This window comes from Adiantum capillus-veneris, chromosome 5, assembly GCF_014529385.1.
Source record: "Adiantum capillus-veneris isolate H3 chromosome 5, ASM1452938v2, whole genome shotgun sequence".
NCBI classification, from domain to species: domain Eukaryota; kingdom Viridiplantae; phylum Streptophyta; class Polypodiopsida; order Polypodiales; family Pteridaceae; genus Adiantum; species Adiantum capillus-veneris.
In genome coordinates this window covers 111,053,147-111,075,161 of record NC_140935.1, presented here as the reverse complement: position 1 = coordinate 111,075,161, position 22,015 = coordinate 111,053,147, and the positions used below count along the sequence as shown (strand labels likewise).

The 22,015-nt window shown below is 43.1% G+C and overlaps 1 protein-coding gene across 3 annotated transcripts in view; it reads left to right on the top strand.

The window, feature by feature from the left end:
- IMPL2 (inositol monophosphatase family protein) overlaps positions 1-18,242 on the top strand; it is a 147,613-nt gene extending 129,371 nt beyond the window's left edge. Inside the window, exons 6-9 of one of the 3 annotated variants that reach the window (XM_086512687.1) lie at positions 16,855-16,921; positions 17,114-17,203; positions 17,644-17,724; positions 17,796-18,242. In XM_086512687.1, the coding sequence (XP_086368813.1) occupies positions 16,855-16,921; positions 17,114-17,203; positions 17,644-17,691 (205 nt within the window). In that variant the 3' untranslated portion in view covers positions 17,692-17,724; positions 17,796-18,242. Of the gene's footprint in view, positions 1-16,854; positions 16,922-17,113; positions 17,204-17,612; positions 17,725-17,795 lie in introns of all 3 variants that reach the window. The other 2 variants (XM_086512685.1, XM_086512686.1) reach the window with 2 other exon arrangements.
- The last annotated feature ends 3,773 nt before the right edge of the window (positions 18,243-22,015 follow it).

Below are 22,015 nucleotides of genomic sequence, written 5' to 3'. Positions count from 1 at the left end.
TCGGGAAAAGGAGACTCTCTGAGTCTTTTCTTCTCCAAAGCATGGCACACATGATTTGCATGATTATGATAAGCATGATGATTTGAATCATAATGACAAGCCTGATGAATTGCATGATAATGACAAGCATGATGATTTGCATGAAGATGATGAGATTGTTCACAAGGATGATGTGTTAGTTGATACTTTCTCTAGTGAAGCTAACCTCATTGCAGAGACGATCAATCACGAAGCACCGATCTTGGCTCTCGAGCCTAGGTCCAAAGAACCCCCTCAGAAAGAGCCGATCTTGGCTCTCAAGCCTAGGTCCAAAGAACCCCTCAGGAAGAACCGATCTTGGCTCTCGAGCCTAGGTCCAAAGAACCCTCACAAGAAGTACTATGTGTTCGCATGATTAGTCAGCACGTATTGTTCGAGTGTTTCATTCATTATCGTTTCCTGTTTTTTAGTCAGCGTCTTTATGTGATCCCTTTTCTTAGGCATGCCATATTGTACGTTGAGCATGATTCACTCATGAATGAGTATGCGGATTTCTCATCAAAAGCTTAAAAGTATGCATTCAAGGAATTCACATTCCATGTCTCTTCCTTGGCATGACACAGCTACAGAAAGAGCATAAGAAGGATTGAGCACCAAGCATAGGCATTTCGATTCTGATTTGCCACAGTTGATTGAGTCCTATCAAAAATTAAAGATTTGACCCCATTGTTTGCGTGTGTTTGATGAACGGTTTGGCACTCCGTCACTTTGTTCATCTGCATTGCATGCATAGTTTTTTCAAAAGACAAGCATTTTTCGAGCCACTTTACATGGAATGGGTATGTTTATGTTTTTGTGCTGGAAGTGGTTTCAGAAATTTTTATCCTCGGAGATTCTTGAAGAAGATAGACGCATGACTATAGAGGAAGTTGAAGCATTGAAGGAGCCGCAAAGACTTTGTGTCACTTTCGGCGCAGCCCAGAGAAGCAAGCATTGCAGACCTCTATGAAGTTCAAGTATCGCATGACCCACGCATCAGAGTGGGCCGGCGAAGAGTCCTTTCCAAGATTCCGAACTCTGTTGGCATCTCCCTCTACGCCATACAGTTCGGTACCAGTACCTCACTTTGAAAAGGAGAGGATGTCACGTGACACATCCAACCCTATGTGTCTGTGGACAAGCTATAGCATGACCAGGGTTCAGTTCAATCAAGTCAGTCTAGAATAGGAAGTGATCTGGCACTTTTGTGAGTCTGTTCGCAGATCGTGCATGTCCAAACACTTAGAGTAGATGCATATCCTTTGGTTGCACGCAACATGATCATCGGATTTCCATCAGAATCCATAAAGAGCATTTTCACAGTGCATAGACCTATTTTCCCTATTTTTGATATTTTTAACTTATTATTTTTAAGTGACTTTTGTTGGAAACTAGGTACGGCAATTTTGCTAAGTTTGTATATATAGAAACCTAGCGCTAGCACTTTTTGGCAGAAGAAGCACAACAGGAGCGCTTGCTCACAAGCAATTTCTCAGCAGGATGCCAAGATTCTCTAGCGTTTTTGCATCACTGCAGATGAGCTAGCGTTTTTGGATCAGGAACCCAGATCAGCCAACGTTTTTGCATCTGCATCAGCCTGGCGACAACAAAGGATAGATGAGCACTAGCGTCAGTGGTTTGCACTGGCAGATCCACAGCGTGTTTGCAGCAGGACCCATTTTCAGCCCTAACGTTTTTGGTTTGCAGATCAACCTCAGCGTTTTTTTAGATCTTTGTGACGGAATGAGTCCTAGACTCAGCATTTTCAGTTTTTAGCAGTCAATTTCCGCAGTAGAACCCCCAAACCTCGCAGATCTCACCTTCCCGCAGTAGATTCTCGCCGCACGGTCAGATCCATTGAAGTTTGCAGTTTCAGCCTTGAAAACGCAGATTTCAGCATCTGCGTTTTCAGCGTGTCGTCGTCGTACCGTGGTCATCGACATCGTCACCGACATAGAGTCAGAATTCAGCAGATAAAGATTTGCAGATTTCAACCCATAGCATTCTCAGTCTTCAGCCCGTCTTGTTGTCGTCCTCATCGTCGTGGACATCGTCGCCAAGTGCAAGCATTGTAGCGATTTGTGCAATCAAAAGTAGACCGCTCTCGCCATAGAGAGTGGGGCCTTTGGAGGAGGGTTTGACAACATCCTGGTGTCGTATTCTCTTCTCTCTTTATCTCTCAGTCTCAGCACCTTCATTCACAATGTTCACCACTTTGTTTGTGTCCATTGCACTCTCTCACTAAAGGAACGGAAGGCTCTCCCTTTCGTAAGTAAAAGGAACCCTTGAGCACAGTTCGGAGCACTCATCTTGAGCAAAGTTCAACATTCACTTCCGCTGCACCTTACATTACTCCTCTGCCGTCGAAAATGGGCTCCATGGAACCCTCGTTGTGAATGGGAATTTCAGATTTGCGCCAATGAAAATGGTACCACAATGTTGTCGCATGTTGGACTACGCATGTTGGACAAAAGATCCTTTAAAGGTGCCATGTGCCGTGAGGCGCCACTGTCAAGAATCCAATCATGATCATCTCGACCCGCAAGAGTCATCGTAGCCTCTAATGTCCTTGGAGAGTCCGGCGAGGGGAGAATCTCCAATCGGTGATTGCACCACTGCCGCCGAAGAAGTCGAAGCATCTCCAACTCGCTTTGGACACTTCGTCTAATAATGTCCTTTCTCACCACAATTGTTGCAATGCAGTTTTGCCTTCAAGGCTTCATGCTCGGCATCACTCCTCTTGTCTTTGGTGGTGTTGTTTTTCTTCTTACCATTTTGCTTCTTCTTGTTGGAAGAACCGGTCAAGACTTCAAAGGCCGACTTCTTGCCCGTATTGAACCTCTTCTCCTGATCCAATACCATTGGAACTTTCTTGTCATAAGAGATAGTATTCAGCCGGCCACTCGTAATCAAGGAAGAATAGAGGTTGGTGTATTGAGTGAGGAGGCAATTGGGCCAAAAGCTCGATGGCCATGCCCTCGGAACTGATAAGCTTTCCCATATGAAGTATCTCTTGCTGAAGCTCCCGCATCTTGTTGATGTGATCTCGCATGGAAGAGTGCTTCACACCCAAGGTCCTCAACTACACCTCGAGAGCTATCCGTTTCATTAGAGAAACACGATCATAAAGGGAAGAAAGCCGATCCCAAATCAACTTTGCATTTTTCATCAATCGTATATGGCGAATAACTGATAGTGTACTGTTGAGGATAATGAAAGACCGGATCCGAACATTGATATGCTCCCATAACTTCGCTCCCGCTGGGTCCTTAGGCTTTTAAAAGTTGCTCGAGACAAAACCTCTAAGTCCGAAAGAGTCAAAGACCGCCATCATGGTAGCTCTCCAACTGGCATAGTTATCTCCATTCAATTGCCAATCCGAGGGAAAGGTAGGGAGTGTAGGTATCTTGATTAGTTGATCACCTACGCTGGAATAGAAGTGGGACCAATCCCCCCATTCCTCGTTGACAGTGGTCTCACCGCTGCCGATCCCATCCTCATGATATACTTTGTCACCACAGGCTGAATTGGTTTCAGAAACATCACTTCTCTTCATGGTGCTGGAGAATTTAGGCATGTGATAAGGCTAGGTCGGGGTAAAAGTTAAAATCTGAAAATGTGCCCACTACAGCCGAAATCAGCCCGAATAGAGTGAAAAACGCAAAAAAAACCAGCAAACCATCTCTTTTCGTCGGGAAAAATCAGCACCACAACTTGCACAAATCACCGATCTCATTGGAGGGCAGGTAGTGGCTTTCATACCATGTCAAAGGTGCAACGGAAAAGGGTGAATCCCGTTATGAACTAGTCTGCAACCGCTAGCAAACCACCTCTCCGTGACGGCCAGCCAATAGATCTTGGATCTATTCCTAGTGCATACCGCCCACTGAACGGGCCCGGGAACACACCACACAGAACGGAACACTAAGGAGGGTGTCCTTGTGGTGTAGCAGGGGAGCACTAGCCACAGAGAGTGAGATCGCAATGGAAAAAACGCCAAAGAGGAGAGATCGATGTGGAGAGAGAAAACACAAGAGAGGAGAGTCACCGGCACACCAGAAACGCTAGAGAGAGTGTGCCCCAAACATTGGATTTGTGCACTGAATAACTTGCCAAAAGTACACGGGGATGGTATGAATTTACAGGCAAACTGGAAGTTTGCCCTACTAACTACAAAAATCCCACAATTCCAATAAATGGCCTAAAATGCTAATAAATATGTAAAACTTACTGAAAGTGACCTAGGACACATCTTTAGTAGCATAACTGGAGAAGACTCAAGACCTTGACCCCGGGAAACCCTAGGAACGGGGGTCTCGCGTCGTGCAAGCCTACAGGGTGAGCAACACAAGGAAATGCACCGTCATGAACATGTACGTCTACCTCAAGTACGGCTAGACACAGCCACAAAACAACCCCCACTCCCTAAATCGCTCCTGGAAGATACTGGAGCAACCATCGGACACGAATCTAAACTCTAACAATGACCAAGAACAAAAAATACTTGGAATGTTTCCAAACAAATAGGAAACAAGGTGATGAAATCCCTGCTTTAATTCCAAAAATATATTTTGGGGTTGGTTTGAAAACTTTGAAAATCTAATGCAAATTTGGGGGAAAAAAGAAGATGACAATGTGTTTCCTTCTCAGTAAGTAAGAAAGGACCATGATACGCCTACTTTCAGGTTGATAAAAACGCTTTCACTCGATAGCTAGTACAAAAGATTATCGCTTAGCGGAGCTTGCTGCTGCTCCGCTCAAGCATCTGCAAGATTATCGGCACTCGTTCCAACTGTTTGTTGTAGGCTTCCCTTCTTGTGGGGGTGGGCAAAGTCATTGATGTGTAGATCTTGGGCTTGGCTACTATTGGATACAGTTTGAGGCCCCTGATATGGTTGTGCGGGTGTTTCAAATGAGCTCTAGCTCTTGGTGCCACTTAGGCTACCTGTGACGGGGGCACCATGGATTTGATTAAGAGTAGATGCTATTGTCAAAGGTACAGCGGAGAAGGTAAATTGGATGATGATGAGGTCTACCATTGCGAGCAAGCCTCCTCTCGGGATTGAGCAGCCACTAGATCTTGAATCGATATGTACCGTGACAGATCTCCTCGTGTGTCGATTGCCCACCCTACGGGCCTTGGTGCAACACCTACAAGAAAACACTGTAGAAGGGGGAGGGGGGAGCAGGAGAGTGAAGTGGTAGAGAGGGAAAGAGATATCGCAAGTGAAAATGCTAGATAAGAGAGAGAAAACACTAGAGAGAGGAGAGAGAAAACACTAGAAAGAATAGTGGACCCAAATCGATGGCTATATCTGCAAGTGACAGGATCAATGACGTACAAGAAGTTGAGGGACTCCAAAATTTTTCCCTGCTCTCATCTCAACAAATAAATAATTCCCCCCCCCCCCCCCCCCCCCCCCCCCCCCCCCCAATTACATATGCCACATCATCTCAATTGATAATTTACTAGCCCAAGGGACTAAGTATGGTCGTTGGCCGAACATAGAACGGGAAAACGTAGATAACTAGAAACTTTGACCTCGAGAAACCCTAAGAATAGGGATTCTGTCTCATACACAACACGTAATCGGTACAATCGAGAAGGTATGTCTACCTTAGGTATGGCTGGACACAACCACAAAACAGTCTCACTCCCTAATTGCTCCTGGGAGATACTAGAGCCACCACCGGATAGGTAATGTAACTCTGACACCCCCTCTCAACTCTTGGACTGGGAACCAATCCAAGGGAGTCGGCATGAAGGGATAATGTCGCCTGTGCTACGTAGAGATTTGGTGAAGATATCAACAGGGTTATTTGATGAAGGACAACACTCTAGTTGAATAGAGATATCCATGCTCTTCTCATGAACAAAATGGTACTGTATCTCTATATACTTGGTTTGTGAAAGAACAAAGGGAGGTTTGATCTACACCCAACCGTATCCGGCGTCAACCGATCTTTAGGAACCTGTGAACGCACACACCTAGCCGGCCATGCCTAGGACCTTGTCCGCCCTTGTCTTACCCTTGTTCTTACATTACTACCCCCTTGAAAGAGAGTTTTTGTCCTCGGAAACATCAATGGAGTATGTCTTCTTAAGAACATCAATGTTTCGCTCAACTAAACTTGCATCAGTCATCAGGTGAACTGAGCCACGGAATAAGTACCAAAGCTGATACGCATATGTGGAATGATCTGCTCGTAGCAAAAAATGAAACCGAACGATTGCAATCCTTATCTCCATAAGAGGTTGTTCCTTGGGCCAGAAGGAACATCTAAGTATTTCTCGAGTACTAATAGCGGAGCCTATCTCAAACGAGATGCTTAAACTCAGCGACCTTATTGCTCCTAGTGGGTAACTAAGTGTAGAGCTGATCTCAAGCGAGACGCTTATCTTTTGACTCTCATTTTGCTATTCTCACGTTGCTATAATGTAGAGCCTATCTCAAGGGAGATGCTCTAACTTATATCACTGAAAAGACAAATGAAGAGTGGCTTGCTGATGTCCACCCAACCGTATCCCTTTATAGAATCTTAGCCTGTCTTTAGGAACGCTTGAACATATGCAACTAGTTGTCTGTGGCTAGGACCTTGTTTGCCTTGGTCATACCCGTGTCCTTACAGTCTGGGCATGAAAAATCGGGTTCCTCACAATGGCTATACAAATGCTGGTTGTGAGAGTACACCGTGGTAATGTGTTGTGACAAACCAATCTCCGAACATAGCCTCCCTAACCACACTCACTCACATGTACCACTACAAACAACCTGATACTCAGCATCTGTGGATGATAAGGCAATTGTAGGCTGCTTCTTTTTGCTCCATGAAATCGCTCCTAAGCCAAATGAAAAGCTGGAACCTATAGTTCACTAGATCATTGCCCCAATGTGAATCACCTCATCCTCGAAGAACGATCCTGAAGTTTGTACCTCCAATTGCATACCTTATACCCAACGAATGATTGCTTTAAATACCACAAGATTCGATAAGCCTGGTCCATATGTGACTTGGCGGGTCTTTGCATAAATGAACTAGAAAGTCCCATTGGGAACATCATCCTCTTCCTCACAAGAGTCGAAGGATGACGGTTCATAATCTCCATCACTAATGAGATTTCCTTCCTCATCATACTTTGGCTCTCTATGCTGCATAATGATAGGCCTACGATTAGGAACATTCTCCATAGTGATGGCCGCCACACTCGAGCTGCTTCCGGAGCCTCGCCGCACATAGGCCCTAGAAGCCTCCGTGGGTGTTGTTGATGCTCTACCTCTACCACCACCACGGGGAGTGGAAGCCCTTGCACCTCTTACCTCTTGTAGTTGTAGCCGATGTAACTCCATGGATGACGGCCTTCTTGCGCAATCGTGCAAGAAACCCGGCATGAGAGAGGGAGAGCATGAGAGAAGTGGCATCCAATGTATTATGTCATTATGTCACATGAACTTCATGTCACATGTGGAAGGGGGAGCATCCAAAGCTTAAGACGCCCCAACACATAGAATCCAATGTGCCAAAACTACTAGAATTTGCACCCCAAAACGGCCCTAGTCAACAGTCAAAAGCTGCCAACAGCTAGAAATGGCCGCATAAAAACTGACCGTACAAAACGTACGGGACGTACAAGTTGGGATAGATCCGCCGAATGGAACGAAATGTTCCGTACGTCGCATGAGAATATACCCTGCTCATAGGTATGGGATTGCTGCTATTACACTACTTGATGGCATTGTAGCGCATCTAGACAAGGTGTAACAGAAGGAGCTAGTGGTAGGACTGCCAAAGACCATCACACAAATCACATTTGTTGAAGCTTAATAGGCAAAGCTCAGCAATTTAAATTTCCAAGGTCAAAGTCTCACACAACTCATCCTCGTGAGCTTATACACTCAAATTTGTGCCACCTACATACACTCATATATACTTCTTGGTAGATAAAACTACAACTTTTATCAAATTTCAACCATTCAATGGAGCAGCGGAAACTCAATTGGATCACAAAATTAAAGCACTGAGGACAGATAATGGTGGGGAGTACATAAGTAATGAGTTTCGATTTTGTGCATCACAAGGTATCCAACAGTTTCACAATTCCGGATCGTCCACAACAAAATGGAGTCATCGAGCACAAAAATCGCACCTTGGTCAAAGCGGCCCGCTCAATGTTAACACTTACCCGACTTCTGCACACATATTTGGAAGAAACCGTAGCTACTCTTGCTTATCTCCAAAATCAAGTCCACTCAACCTCCAATCCACACAAAACACCGTATCAACTGTGGTACAATCATCCGCCCAACATTTCCCATCTCAGAATCTTCGACTCTTCACCATATCCTCTTCTCACTAGTTCCCGCCTCAAATTTTCACCAAACAGCACCCAAGCAATTTTTTGCAACCACGGCGACACCCACAACGTCGAGGCTTATCGACTATATGATGAAGTTACAATTAATTTTCTCAAAGTCCGCAATCTTTTGTGAGTTTTTTCTACTTGGTCATCCTTCGGCGGACTCTCATCCCGTCCCTGAAAAGTTTTCATGTTCAACATCCATCAATAACGCAATACTTCTCACTCCTAGACGACCTCATTGAAATCACCCTCTTGCACCTCACAGATTAGTGTGAATCTAGCCCCTAATCAAAGCAAGCAAAGCCCATCAATTCCATCTGCAAATCTTATCCACACAAAAATTTAGCGCCCAAAACTCAGCCCACTATTTATTCTTCGAAGCGTCCCATCTACACGTACAAACTCCTCCATTCACTATCACTAGTCAGCTTGATATTGAGCTCTTCAAGTGCCCAAAACTTGCTGCAAACACACTCCTCAGCCCTCAGTAGTCTGACCGGGCGTCGTGCATGTCGGGCCAAAGTGATCTGAAACCTCTGATGCAGCCTCCGTTGATGCTGTATGGTCCTCCGCAATCGTGGGCATGTGGATCTCCCCAGCTCAGTCGCTCGGTTGATCAGTGTGCCTCTGGTGTGAGGCGACGAGCTGTGCTGTGGTAGTAGCTCCTCCCGGTGTCCAATGGCAGCTCTAAAGAAGTCTGTGATCTGTCTTTGAGACTGGCTACCCTCTCCTCTCATCAAGCTCTCTCTGTGTCTGCGCAGCTCGAGCAAAAACAAACCCAGGCATCTCTGATCCTCATATCGCATGACTCTGCAGAGTGATCCAAAGCCCTCTCTGAACAAGCAATGGAAGCGGCCTCGTATCTTGTAGCAAACGGGGCAGTGGTATGTGTAGTGCAACTCTGTTTCAGGCTCGATATCACACAGGGGGCATGTCTTGGCCTCTGTTGGTACTCCGTTGTATCTCCCAGTCTCGATCCGTAGCTGGTGTGAAGATGTGCGTACCTGGCCAATAGCACATTGTATCCCATGAGACAAGTGTGTGTCCATGTATCTGGGCCTCGTCACAAAACCATCCTCCGTAAGCTCGAGAAGATGCTCTCTGTAGAAAGCCATCTTCATGCCCAGCTCTTGTGTTGGCTGTATCCATATCCTTCTGGTGTCTAGCTGAGTCAGGTCTTGGCGGATAAGCCTGGTGATCTCGGACTGTGTAAGAGTCAGAGAGGGTGCATCCAGTGAGTACTGAAAGGGAGGTAATCTGTCGATGTTGAACCCATGCGCCTGAAACCATGATGTCATCTCCCCATACCAGCATGTTGTATCTCCTTGCCTGGCTAACTGTCGAGAGGACTCAAGTGCAAGGCGGGCATAGTTGTCTCTGGGAAGTTCCCACATGCGGTGTATGAAAGAGACAGATCTGGTGAGCGCCTCAACCACTAGTGGGGAAGGAGCTAGCTCTGCTCGAACAGTAGCACGTGGTACTGAAGCCTTAGCTTTAATGAGCCGCGAGACCATAGAGACCAGGGACTTCTCCATGTCCCCCAATCCATCAGCGCGGCCTGTCCTCCCATGATGATCCAATGAAGGTCCCCAAATCTCAGCTCCATAAAGCAATGCAGAGTCCACAGAAGTGTCAAAGAGCCAGAGCTTCGTCCGAGGCTCCTGAAACTGAACCTGTAAACACATCCTTTCTAATATACCCAATGCTGCATGGGCTCTGGTCAATCTAGTCTCTGCTTCCCTCCTCAATAAGAATGCTGGCCCACTAAAAACCACTCCAAGGTAAGTGTAAGCATCTGTATACTCCATAGTCTCCTGGCCGTATGTGAATGCGGGCGCTGACCTCCTGATCCACTGTGGGGTGGTATTAAATACCATGACCTTGGTTTTAGAGAGAGAGAGAGAGAGAGAGAGAGAGAGAGAGAGAGAGAGAGAGAGAGAGAGAGAGAGAGAGAGAGAGAGAGAGAGAGAGAGATTCCAAGCGAGAGACAAAGTGGCGTAGTTCCACTCCTAGACAACATTGACCCCAAAACCTTGGCGCCCCTTTCAGTATTTCTTTATATTGATTCAAAAATATACCAGTACCGGGGATCTGCTCTACTTCCTTGTAAGGTGGAATGCTAGAAAGAGACCCCGACTTAAATGTTTGAAGGCCCTTGGCCTCCACAAAAGCAAGTGCTATGAGAATCTACAATACCAAAAGCTGCTAATGCCCCCCCAAAGCTTGCACTTCAATTTCCTGGTGCCACATAAGCATGTGTCCGTGAATTGCAGCCAAATGCTAAGTGAGCAGTTTCCCAAGAGCGGAGGGGGGGGGGGGTTCCTATCACCATCATCACCTACTTTCAGGTTCTATCCTTTCTTAGGATTTAGGCCTCTCGGCCATCTTCTGCAAGTTGGTCAAGTTATTAGTTTTTAGGCCTCTCGGCCAATCTCTATAAGTAGGTTAGGGTTAGGATTTTAGAGTCCTAACCTCCTTGATATTGAATTAAGGTCCATGTCGACAAATTGTGACATACCTTCCTCTTGAAAGAAGAATAATTGTCCACGATTAGGATTGCAAAACTCAATCAGATTGTTATATTAAAAATCTGAGGGTCATTTAGTACTCTCATTTCATATCGGAGGGTCATTTAGTAAGCTCATTCCGGCGTAGCAAAGCTAGCCATCACACCCAGACCGCGCTAATCTTTAAAGGGGTGTCTCGATGCACTAGAATCACATACACAGGCAATCTCACCCAACTTGGAAGTTTAAGCTTCACAACTCAACACAAATTCTTACAAATGCAAGCATAAGACAGCGAGACATAAACTCCCCCATGAATACTCCCCCCTAGAACTGAAGTCCGGGCCATGAGATATTTAGAGGCCATATACAACCAAATTGCGGGCCCCTAGAGCACATCCTACGTTGCTCGGAGGTTTTTATAAAACTAAACGCTACTCGAACTGCAACCTGCGTCATTTAGAGGTCTCTAACTCAATGACCGAAGCGTGGGCCATGAGTATTCTTAGGACAAATACAGCTGAATGAGGATCATACCACAACTCGCGTCATCCAGAGGTTTTCCAAAACAACATTGAAACCAGCATCCAAACCAAAATCAAGCAATCTCTCGGCACCAAGACAAGTTCAAAACAAATAAATTCTATTTCAAACAGATTACAAACAGTATTCTCAAACAAAATTCATAAAATATATCTAAATACAAAGCAAAATTAAAATCATTTAAGGTTTGTCTCGATCAATCGAACTCAAAGGACGGCTGGCTTTCCATTCTACGCCAAAGTAATGGTTCGGTTTTTGATGTGAATGGTAGCATCGTTCTTGTTGTGCAATGGCATGCCCATAAGAGCGTTGCAATGCCCTAATTTATGATGTGAAAGTCTCCCTTGCCATGGATCGGAAGAGCACCAATTGTTTTATGAGTTCGGCTTGTTGCTAACTCAGCCTCAAGTTCGCTTGTTGCTAACTCAGCCTCAAGTTCGCCAGCAAATTGATCATATTCAACGTCCATCTACTTGAGGAACTGTGGATGGATGAAATTCTCGACGGGTCATAGATCACATAAAATAAGTGCCTTTTGATCTTTCCATATGCTCTGCACAATCTCCACATCAGCAAATTGCGACGTGTTGCGTCACCTGAAGTCAAGCATTGGATACAAGCGATACATGAGGAACTACAAGCACATGGACGCTTCAACGAAGGACGACACAGAGGAGATCTCTAGTGGGACACTCGAGATCTAGTGATTGCCCAGTCTCAAGAGAAGGTTTGCTCATGGTAGCAGACTTGATTATCATCTAATTCACATTTTACATGGTATCAAAGCCAAGGCGTGCTCTCGAGTCGGATTGATAATCAATACAAGTTTATGGTGCTCATTTTTCGCACTAGCTAGTGTTGTGTTCCACCTTCTTGGAACTGATCCGTAGTTGTTGTGGGCTGATTTGAAGACTCTTCTTCATCCCAACCCGTCCTAGCCTCCTCACATTCCCATGTACAACCGACAATGTCAAGGGATGATGATTCTCATTTGAACTCGGTCCTAGATGAAGAAGTGGGAGAAGAGGAAGTCGATGGTGGAGCAACAAGTCATGAGAAGTGGGGAGATTGGTCCCAGTTCTACTCCAGTGTAGGTGATCAATCAATCGAGATTCCTACCTTTCCTTCTAATTGGCAATTGAATGGCAGAAACTATGCCATTTGGAAAGCGACTATGAGGCGGTCTTTGACTCTTACGAACTTGGAGGCCTTGTCATTAGTGACTTTTAGAAGCCAATAGATTCAACGAGAGCGAAGCTATGGGAGTTTGTCAATGCACAGATTCAATCATTCATCATCCTCAACAATACACCATTTTTCATCAATCACATCCAATTGATGAAGAATGCGAAGAAGATTTAGTATAGACTTTCTTCATTATATGCTCAAGCTTCTCCCAAAGAAGCAGATTGCTTTAGAGGTGCAATTGCGGACCCTAGATGCCAAACAGACGTCCATGAGGGACATATCAACTAGACGTACAAACTATAACAAGAGATACTTGATACGGATGAGGGGATTAGTTCATAGGACGTAGCCGTTCAGCTATTGGCCAGCTGCCTGGGACCTTCTTACTTTCCTTTTCTCCATATGTAGAGCGTTGCAAGCAACATTATTCAAGTAATCACCGACAATGCCTCCAATTGTGTTCCCATGGCCAAAAAGCTAGAGGCGGAGTTTCCGTCCATAGTATGGACTCCATATGCATCTCATTGCATTGGCCTCCTCATGGAGGACATTGGCAGCCTACCTGGGTGAAGGACATTCTAACCTAAGCCCTCTCAGTTGTCAACTTCGTCAACAAAAAGGTGAGAGTACTTGCGATTTATCTCACTTACTCCGACTTGGAGTTGAAGAAGCCTTTTGGAACTTTGCCGCTATGGTTCCTCCTTGAGCACCTCTATGATGTGCAAACCAACTTGCAAAAGGAAATGGTCGCGGATGAATTCAAAGCATGGATGGAAGGAGAGACACAACTGGCCCAACAAGATGCAAAAGCCATCCAACAGCTTTGCTTGAAGGAGTTTTGGCAAGCCGTCAAGGGTCTGGTCATTGTGGTCTTACCATTGTACAAGGTGCTTCGGATGACCGACATGGAAGGGGCTAGCCGCTACCGTAGGTCTCCTTTTCCACTTCATGGAGGAGACTTACAAAGAGATTGAGAGGTCTCGATGGAGCAGATCATGGTAAATTATAATCCTCTACTATTTTCTATATGCTAATAACTACCTACCTTGTTGTGCTTGACCAATGACAAGAGAAGCGGGACAAGTACTCAAAGAAGAACACCATGGAGAGTTTCTCCAAGAGCTCATCAACTATGGAGACCAAAGGGGCACCGCATTCGCTTCCTTTGTGTGTTGGAAGGGACATTCCTTAGTGAAGCTTCTTTTTTTGGTGGGAATGTTTTGGCTATCCATTGCCCCATCTTCAAAGGGTGGCATTGATGGTTCTTGGACAGGTACACGATATGCCGTAAATCATAAGTTTATAATCTCGCTTATATCATGAATCATCTCTCGATTCCCATAATTCAAATCCCATGCCTCTCTTTTACTTGTTCTAGGATTGTTCATCCGGTGTGTGTGAGCGGAATTGGTGGGCATATTCTCTTATACACACCAAGATCCGCAACAAGCTCTCTACGAAGCAATTGAGCGGCTTATTTATTGTCGCTCCAATTTATGTGTGTTGCGGTTTATGCATGAGATGCCAATGGCTAGGCAAGTAATCAAGTTGGCTACAACCTACTCTTTGTTTATGCTTTCACATGTATGATGTGCAAGCTCTCCATTGAGCCTCTTAAGAGTCTCAACAAAGAGCGCGATCCAGAGGAGGAGAAAATATTTCGAGACCTCTACTTGGAGTTGGAGGAGATTGATCGTCGTGTCTCTCGTACACGGTCCCGCAAGAAGGTGGTTGTGCGAGCTTCGGCAAGAGCATGTAGAGGAGCTTCGACTCCAGTTGCTCGTGGGAGTGGTAGAGCATCGGCACAAACACCTAGGACCTATCTGTGACGAGGCTTGGATAGCGGATCTACTTTGGCGGCCACCACTTTGGAGAATGAGTTCATTTCTAGGCTTGCGGATCCTAGAGAGCCACGATATGAGCACTTAGGACACTCTCTTTATGCTTTAAAGTTTGCACCCATGGGCCATGAGTTGTCACTACTTTTTGGTACTTAGTACTACTTTTGTCACTTGTATCTCTCTACTTATGTAATGGCAAATGCAATCAATGATCACGATTCTTCTTTTTCCGAACTATCACGTTCTAACTTTTGACTCTTGAGTTTGAGAACTTCTTGGTTTAGTCTCTCCTGTAACTTGTAAGCTCTAGGCTCTAAAGATGTATGTTTTTTTTTCATTACGTCAACGTGCGTCTAATTTTTTGAAGTTCAAGTAGTACTGTACGTCTTTGTACGTGTACCCATCGTACGTGTCAACTATGTTACATGCACAAAACGTATGGAACCGTACGAGACCACTATGCCTGCGAGCATATTGTAAATTGCTATTTCTTGATTAGAACCTCAAGTGGGTGTTGTAGAGTAGTGTAGTTTGAGAGCCAATCAAAGTGATATGTGATGTGTAGCTCCAGTGTCTTAGAAGAACTCTAGGTGGTAGCACATAGCTGTACAGATGTGGTAGCACATAGTTTCGTACCTGCAATCCTTTGCTAAGTGTCTTGCAATTATGGCGTTGGATTTGACCATAAGGTGCACTCCTTGGGTCACCTTTATGGTGTTGTTGTAATAGACTTGGACACTCCCAAGTCAAGAATCAATCGCGACAGCACCAAATAACCACTTTAAAACAATTCACAGATCACAAAAGATTTGCACTGGCCCGGCGGAGTTCCGTGCCTAGAGATATTGGCCCCAAACACTGGCGCCCCTTTCGGTAATTTCTTTTTGTATTAATCAGTCCAAAGTACAAGATAGTGAGTCAGTTTTCACTCTCAGACTCTGCGTCCAGATGCTCTGAGAAGTGAGGCCCTCACCACTAATTTAAAGGTTACAAGGGATGCCCAAAAGCAGAGCCCCAAAAGCTTGAAAGCAAAGCAAATTCTCTCTCTCTCTCTCTCTCTCTCTCTCTCTCTCTCTCTCTCTCTCTCTCTCTCTCTCTCTCTCTCTCTCTCTCAGTGAGAGTTAAAATAAAGCAATTCAACTCTGTCTCTCATCCAAAATCCTTACGTAGCAAAAAGCTAGGATTTGCATCGCTCATAATTTATAAAAATAAAAAAAAATCGCCTCCGCGATTTTCGGAAATTAGGATTGCTGGCAGAAATTAGGGTTTGCAGGAATTTTAGGGTTTTTGATAGAAATTCGGGTTTTTGCTGTCTGCCACGTCATCACTTTGTGACATACCTCCCTCTTGAAAGCATTGTTATCGACCGCGATTACGCCTGCAAAACCGAAAAAAGCCATACATCCTCTTAGCAAACTATGACTGTTAGTACCTGCGTACTAGGAACACACATCTAGTACATGTACAAAATCGACAGTCACATCACAAGACATCACCAGAGATCACAGGACATCACATGACATTCAACATTCATTCGGATCTTAGACCATGATTTATCGGCAATGTAGCTAGCAATCACATCTAGGTCCAATCGGGACCTCATCGATGTCCGATTAACTAACCCCTATTGCAACCATGTCTATTTGAGATCAATCAGACCAAAATGCTGCAGTCATTTCGTCTATCAGTTCTTGCACTCAAAAGAAGTCAAGAACAAATCAGTATCATTATCAGGAATCCATTTCATAAAGTCACTGATGTCTCTCTGAGCTTCAGGGCGGGTTTCAAGGGTGGTGTAGTGGTTTTCTACCACTGTGCATGCACTTCCTGAAAAGGAATATTTTGCCAATTTCGAATCCTTCGCAAAATTGAGCATCATCTTTGTTGCATCGTTGATCAATTGACGACGCTTCATCTCTCTTTGCTCCGCCTGAGTAGGTTGAGATGGGCCATTCTCTCTGTTTGAATCTTCGTTGTGATCCCTGCCCGCATCTTCAGATGCAGAGGGAGTCAACTCATCCTTGCATGAAGCCATAGGTGCCACGGAAAAAAAATTTGGGGATCGGATTTCCCGTAGAAGAGAAATCGGCCCACTCTCTTGTACTTTGAACTGATCAATACAAAAAGAAATACCGAAAGGGGCGCCAGTCTTTGGGGCCAATATCTCTAGGCACGGAACTCCGCCGGGCCAGTGCAAATCTAATGTGATTTGTGAATTGTTTTGAAGTGGTTATTTGGTGCTGTCGCGATTGATTCTTGACTTGGGAGTGTCCAAGTCTTTTACAGTTGTTGCCTTGAAGTTGTTGTAGGAGTGGTTGAGTTGCCTTGCTCTAGTGATAGATCAAACCTCTATTTTCCTCAACCAATAAAGCTAATTTTTCTCTTTTGGAATACGCAGGTACACCACAAGTCCCCATTTGTTTTTGGGAGCAGCAGCAGAAGCTTTCTCACGCGTCAGGGATAAGGTGAGCTCTGTATGCGACATTGATGCTGTCAATTTATTCATATGTTGTGACTTATAAATCCGTGCTTCAATGGTAAACAATAGTTGAGTATGAGAGTCTTGACTTGTCAGTTCAGAAATATGATAATGATGGACAAAATTCTTCTGTTTATGCATATCTATTCGTAATCTATGTTTTTTTGGCTTGCAATAGGTAAAGGTTCCACTCTATGGATGTGACTGTTATGCGTATGGCCTTCTGGCAGCTGGACACGTCGACCTTGTCATTGAGTCTGGGTTGAAGGTACCTTGGACATGATTATATGGTTGGTGCTAGTGCTAAGGCTACCTAATGGGCTACCTAATGGCTCCAAGAAAATCAAATTCAATACATACATAGTGCAAAGAAACTCTCAAGATAAAAGAAAGGTAAAAGAAAAAGAAGAATACAAATGTAAAAAGACATACAACACTCAACCACCTCTTTATATAGTCTTTTGACTTTCCACTTTCATGAGGCTTTTCATTTCCTAGACCCAGCCTTCTTTGAGATGTTTTGAAAGAATATTTATTTTTCTGAAATTGTAGAGACCTACCATCTTCCACTTCTGCATTTGAAATCTTTTTTTTTTTATAAATAATTTTTCGAAATTGTACATACCTACTACTTGGCATGAAATCAATTCTTATTTTGCTGACATGGTTATTTTCAGCCTTATGATTTTCTTGCACTGGTACCGGTAGTGGAAGGAGCTGGAGGCCTGCTCACAGATTGGAAGGGTCAGCCATTGAGATGGTGGCCATCTCCAGCTGGCAAACTTCATGGTAGGGCTATTCTAAGCATGGTCTTTAGAGCTTTTCAAATCACCATGCATAAGTAACTCTTTGTATTGCAGGCACTGATGTGATTGCTGCCGGAGATAAGAGAATATATGAAGCAGCCCTAGCAGCACTTCATGGCAATTAGTGAATAGTGATAGTGACTATCAGGGTACATTGTCTCATGACATGCTCTCCAGGTTCTCCGTGTGACTCAATAACATGGACATTGTCGTCCCTTGTTTTCATAGGGGACTTAACTCCATGAAAGCATCTTTGGAGACCCAAATGGGTTTTCTCTATTGCATACAGAGGTACACACACAGTCACATGCTTCACATTATCCACTTGACACACTTTCCACCCTAATGAAAATTGTCTTCAAGGCTGTTGACATAGGTTTTTTCGATGCCTTCCTTAATAATTCTCCTCTCTCAAGCCCATCTATGCTCATTTTCGTCCTTTATGTGAATGCAACATGACCTGTTGGATATGTTAATGAAGACTACTCAGATTTGGTTGACCGTAAGCGCCCCCCCGCACCCCCGCTCTCTCTCCATGTATGTGCGTATGCATGCGCGCGCACGTGTGTGTGTGTGTGTGTTCATTTTCCTCCTTTGCGTGAATGAAACATGACCTGTTGGATTTGGGTGACTGTAAGGCCTCTTCCCCCCCCCCCCCCCCCCCCCCCCCCCCCCCCCTCTCTCTCTGTGTGTGTGTGTGTACATGTGTGTATGTGTGTGTTAGACCTCCTCACGAGAATTGGCTCATGCCTTGCACTCTCATTATGGCAAGATATTTGAGGCTTCTTCTCCTCCCGCGCAAGAAGCTTGCTAAGCGTGTCGCTTGTTTCTGTTGCATGTGACTCCCATTCTTTTGATGCAGCAGACCAGGACTTGGAAGTTGTTTTCACGGAGTCGAAATTTTATGTTAGCTTGATTGATTTGGGCCTGTTGGAAAGCTCCCTATTGGGATGGTCTTATTTTTTGGATTTTTCTTGTCTTTTTTGGATTCTCTAAAGTTGCCACTGTTATCATGATGAATACGGCTTGGGAGGAGCAACAGGAATTCTCCTCCTTTTGGAAAGAAGGCTTGCTTAAGTTGATACCCAAGCATACATTATTTGAATTATTTTCTCATTGGCGGTCTATTACGCTCATGTTTGTAGTATATGAATTGATGGCCAAAATGCTTGTTAACTGACTCAAGTGCTTTCTTCATGAAGGCTTACATCAATCTCAATACCGTTTCATCCCACGACGTCAGATTACCAATAACCTCGCCAATGTTGTCGTTGGAATGGAATATGCAAAATACACTCGACAAGATGTTTTGGTTATGCAAGTTGACATTGAAAGGCAATTGATACTGTTCTTTGCGATTACATTGCCATACCATGCAACACTTGGGATTAGGGCCTAGGCTATCCCGTGTTGTGTTTTTCTTATATGCACACAATATCTTAACCATAGGAGTCTATGATGGAATTCTAGAAATGGATTGGCTTAAGGCCAATGATATGATGCTCTCATACATTGTAAAAATGTTTTATTGACTTTTGTAAATAAGGGGAGCTCGAGAGTTACAATTATCAAGAAGCGGGGGAAACTTCGACTTCAACTAGTGAACTTTACCAAACAAATGAAGGGCTACAAAAAGAATGAAATTATCTATGCAATAAAGCTTAGTCCTATAGAGAAAAATCCAAACACACCTGAATTCTAGTGGCCAAAAGAATTTGATGAACTTTTATGTTAAAAATAATAAAAATGGTAAACTTTGATGCAAATTGACAGTTTGGAACTGCTTTCCTATTGCATGCTTTTTCCCTAAGTTTTTGGATAATTGTAGCATTTTTTGGATATTTTTTGAGTAATTTTCAAGTCTCCGGCAATTTGTTTTTTCATTGTTTAGAATTTTTGAAAAAAACACACACCCCATCTCCCCCACATCTGTCCACTACTCTCTCTTTTTTTATTTTTTGTTATTAATTTTTTCGTCTTCTTTTTAACCTAATTTTTTTCCTAGTTTTCTTATTTTTTGGTTTAGTTTTAATTTTTTCTTTTTCTTTTTTTTTCTTGATTTTTTTATAAAAGAAACTTATTCAAAAAAAACTTTCTCCCCCTAAAAGATAATTTTAATTTAAAAAATTAAAGATATGTATATATAAAAAAGAATTAAAAAACAAAACAAAAAATAGAAAAAAGAATTTAAAAAAACAACACACGCACAAACACAAAAACACACATAGACACTCACCAGCAGTCACTTTACACACACCCAAAAAAAAGGTCTCTCTCTCTCTCTCTCTCTCTCTCTCAACCACGGCACACCATCCACCCCCCCACAACACTCCACTCACTCTCTTTTCCCATTTTATTGAATGAATTTTTTGCGTCTTTTTAACTGCTTTTTTCCTGGTTTTATTAATTTTTTGGCTTTAGTCTTAATTTATACTTTTTCTTTTGATTTTTAGTTTGCATTTGATTTTTAAAAAATAAGAAAATCACTCAAAAAAAACTCCCACTACCAAGAGACATTTTTAAATCCAAAATTTTTAAAAATATATATACAAAAAAAGAATTTTGAAAAAACAAAAAAAAAAGAAAAGAAAAAACATCTATAAAAAGAAAACACACAGAACGACATAGAGAAACACACACTTACAAACACACACACACACACCACACTCACGAGCACTCACTTTACACACAGACACACGTGCGCGCGCGCATATGCGTACACTCTTTGACACAAACCTTTAAAAAAAAAGGGTCTCTCTCTCTCTCTCTCTCTCTCTCTCTCTCTCTCTCTCTCTCCGCGAACCACTCCATGTCGGACCCACCTTCGTAGTTTCGCCTTTCACGCTACCTGCGACACTGCCAAGGCAGCCACGCTTTGACTTTCTTTACAGTCCTCATTTCATTTCATTTCATCAAACCTCATTCCATTTACATTCCATTTTCATTTTACTTACATTCCATTTTTTTCATTTGCATTCGATTTCATTTCATTAAATTCCCACTTCTTCTCATTTTAATCTTACTTAAATTCACTTTAAATTTGGGCGGCATTTCATTTCGGTTTATGAAAAGAAAAAAGGAAAAAAAACCCCAAAAAATCATAAAAAAATACAAGTGGAAAAAAAGAGAATATAAAATAAAAAAGGGCAAATAAAAAAATCAATTAGAAAAATTTCAATTTTTTCTAAAACATCACAAAATTCCAAAAACTTAGACAAAAAAAACAAAACAAGTCACAACAAAATTCAAAAAAATTTGAAAAATCAATAAAAGTAAAACAAAATCATTAAAACTCCGAAAAACTTCACAAAAACATAAAAAAACCTGTAATAACCAAAATAAAATTGCATTTGATTTTCTTGTTTCTGCCTTTGAGCTTTTAACTATTTTATTTTGTTTTATTCATTTCTTTTTTATTTTGCATTTGTCTGTTGTTTTTCTTTGTGTATATATATATTTTTAATTTTATTAGAGAAATAGAAAATCCAAAACTTAAAAAATGAAAAAAAGAAGCATTTTCCTTCCTTGACTTTTCTCCTTGGATCACACACGCATCCTACACCCCGTACAGGCCTCGTTTATGGGCATTTACGCACGATTAGACACATTTTTAAAGTAGGTACGCCCGGAGAGCTCAATTTTTACCGGATTTTGTCTGAGTACACTATACCTGACCAGATTTGAGCCATATTGCACGTATAGACCGTGCGTTTACACAGATTTTGATTTTGATCCACATTCGACTAGTTTACCAGCTTTAGAGCATGTTTACATGCTTTTTTGCATTTTGCCTTGATTCAATTGCAGATTCCATGATAGATCACATTTGACCTCGATTTTTTATAGAGATTCGTTTTTGGCTTGGACATTGATGAGATTATGCTAGTTAGAGCCCATTCATACGTGAGATCTTGACTTGGCCGGATTTTAGTCAATAGTTGCACGCTTGCATACCATTACAGCCCGATTTGGTCTGCTGATTGATAGTTTTTTACTTTTGCGAGTTGGACCAAGAGACGCTTTTTAGAGCTTGCTCACACATAGTGACCCTAGCTAGTGCATGCGCTTATTGACACCGGATTTGACCTAAATTGTTAGAATTTGGTGATCATGGATCCAGAGGCCCTGTTTAATAGGCTATTGTGGATTTATGGTGAGATAGACAGATTGCCTATATATACAGATGTAGAGGAGGTATATCCAACTTCAGTCCATGGACCGTAAGACACCTAGTTTCTAGGTGCTTAGAGCCCTAGCACACTTCGAACTTGCCA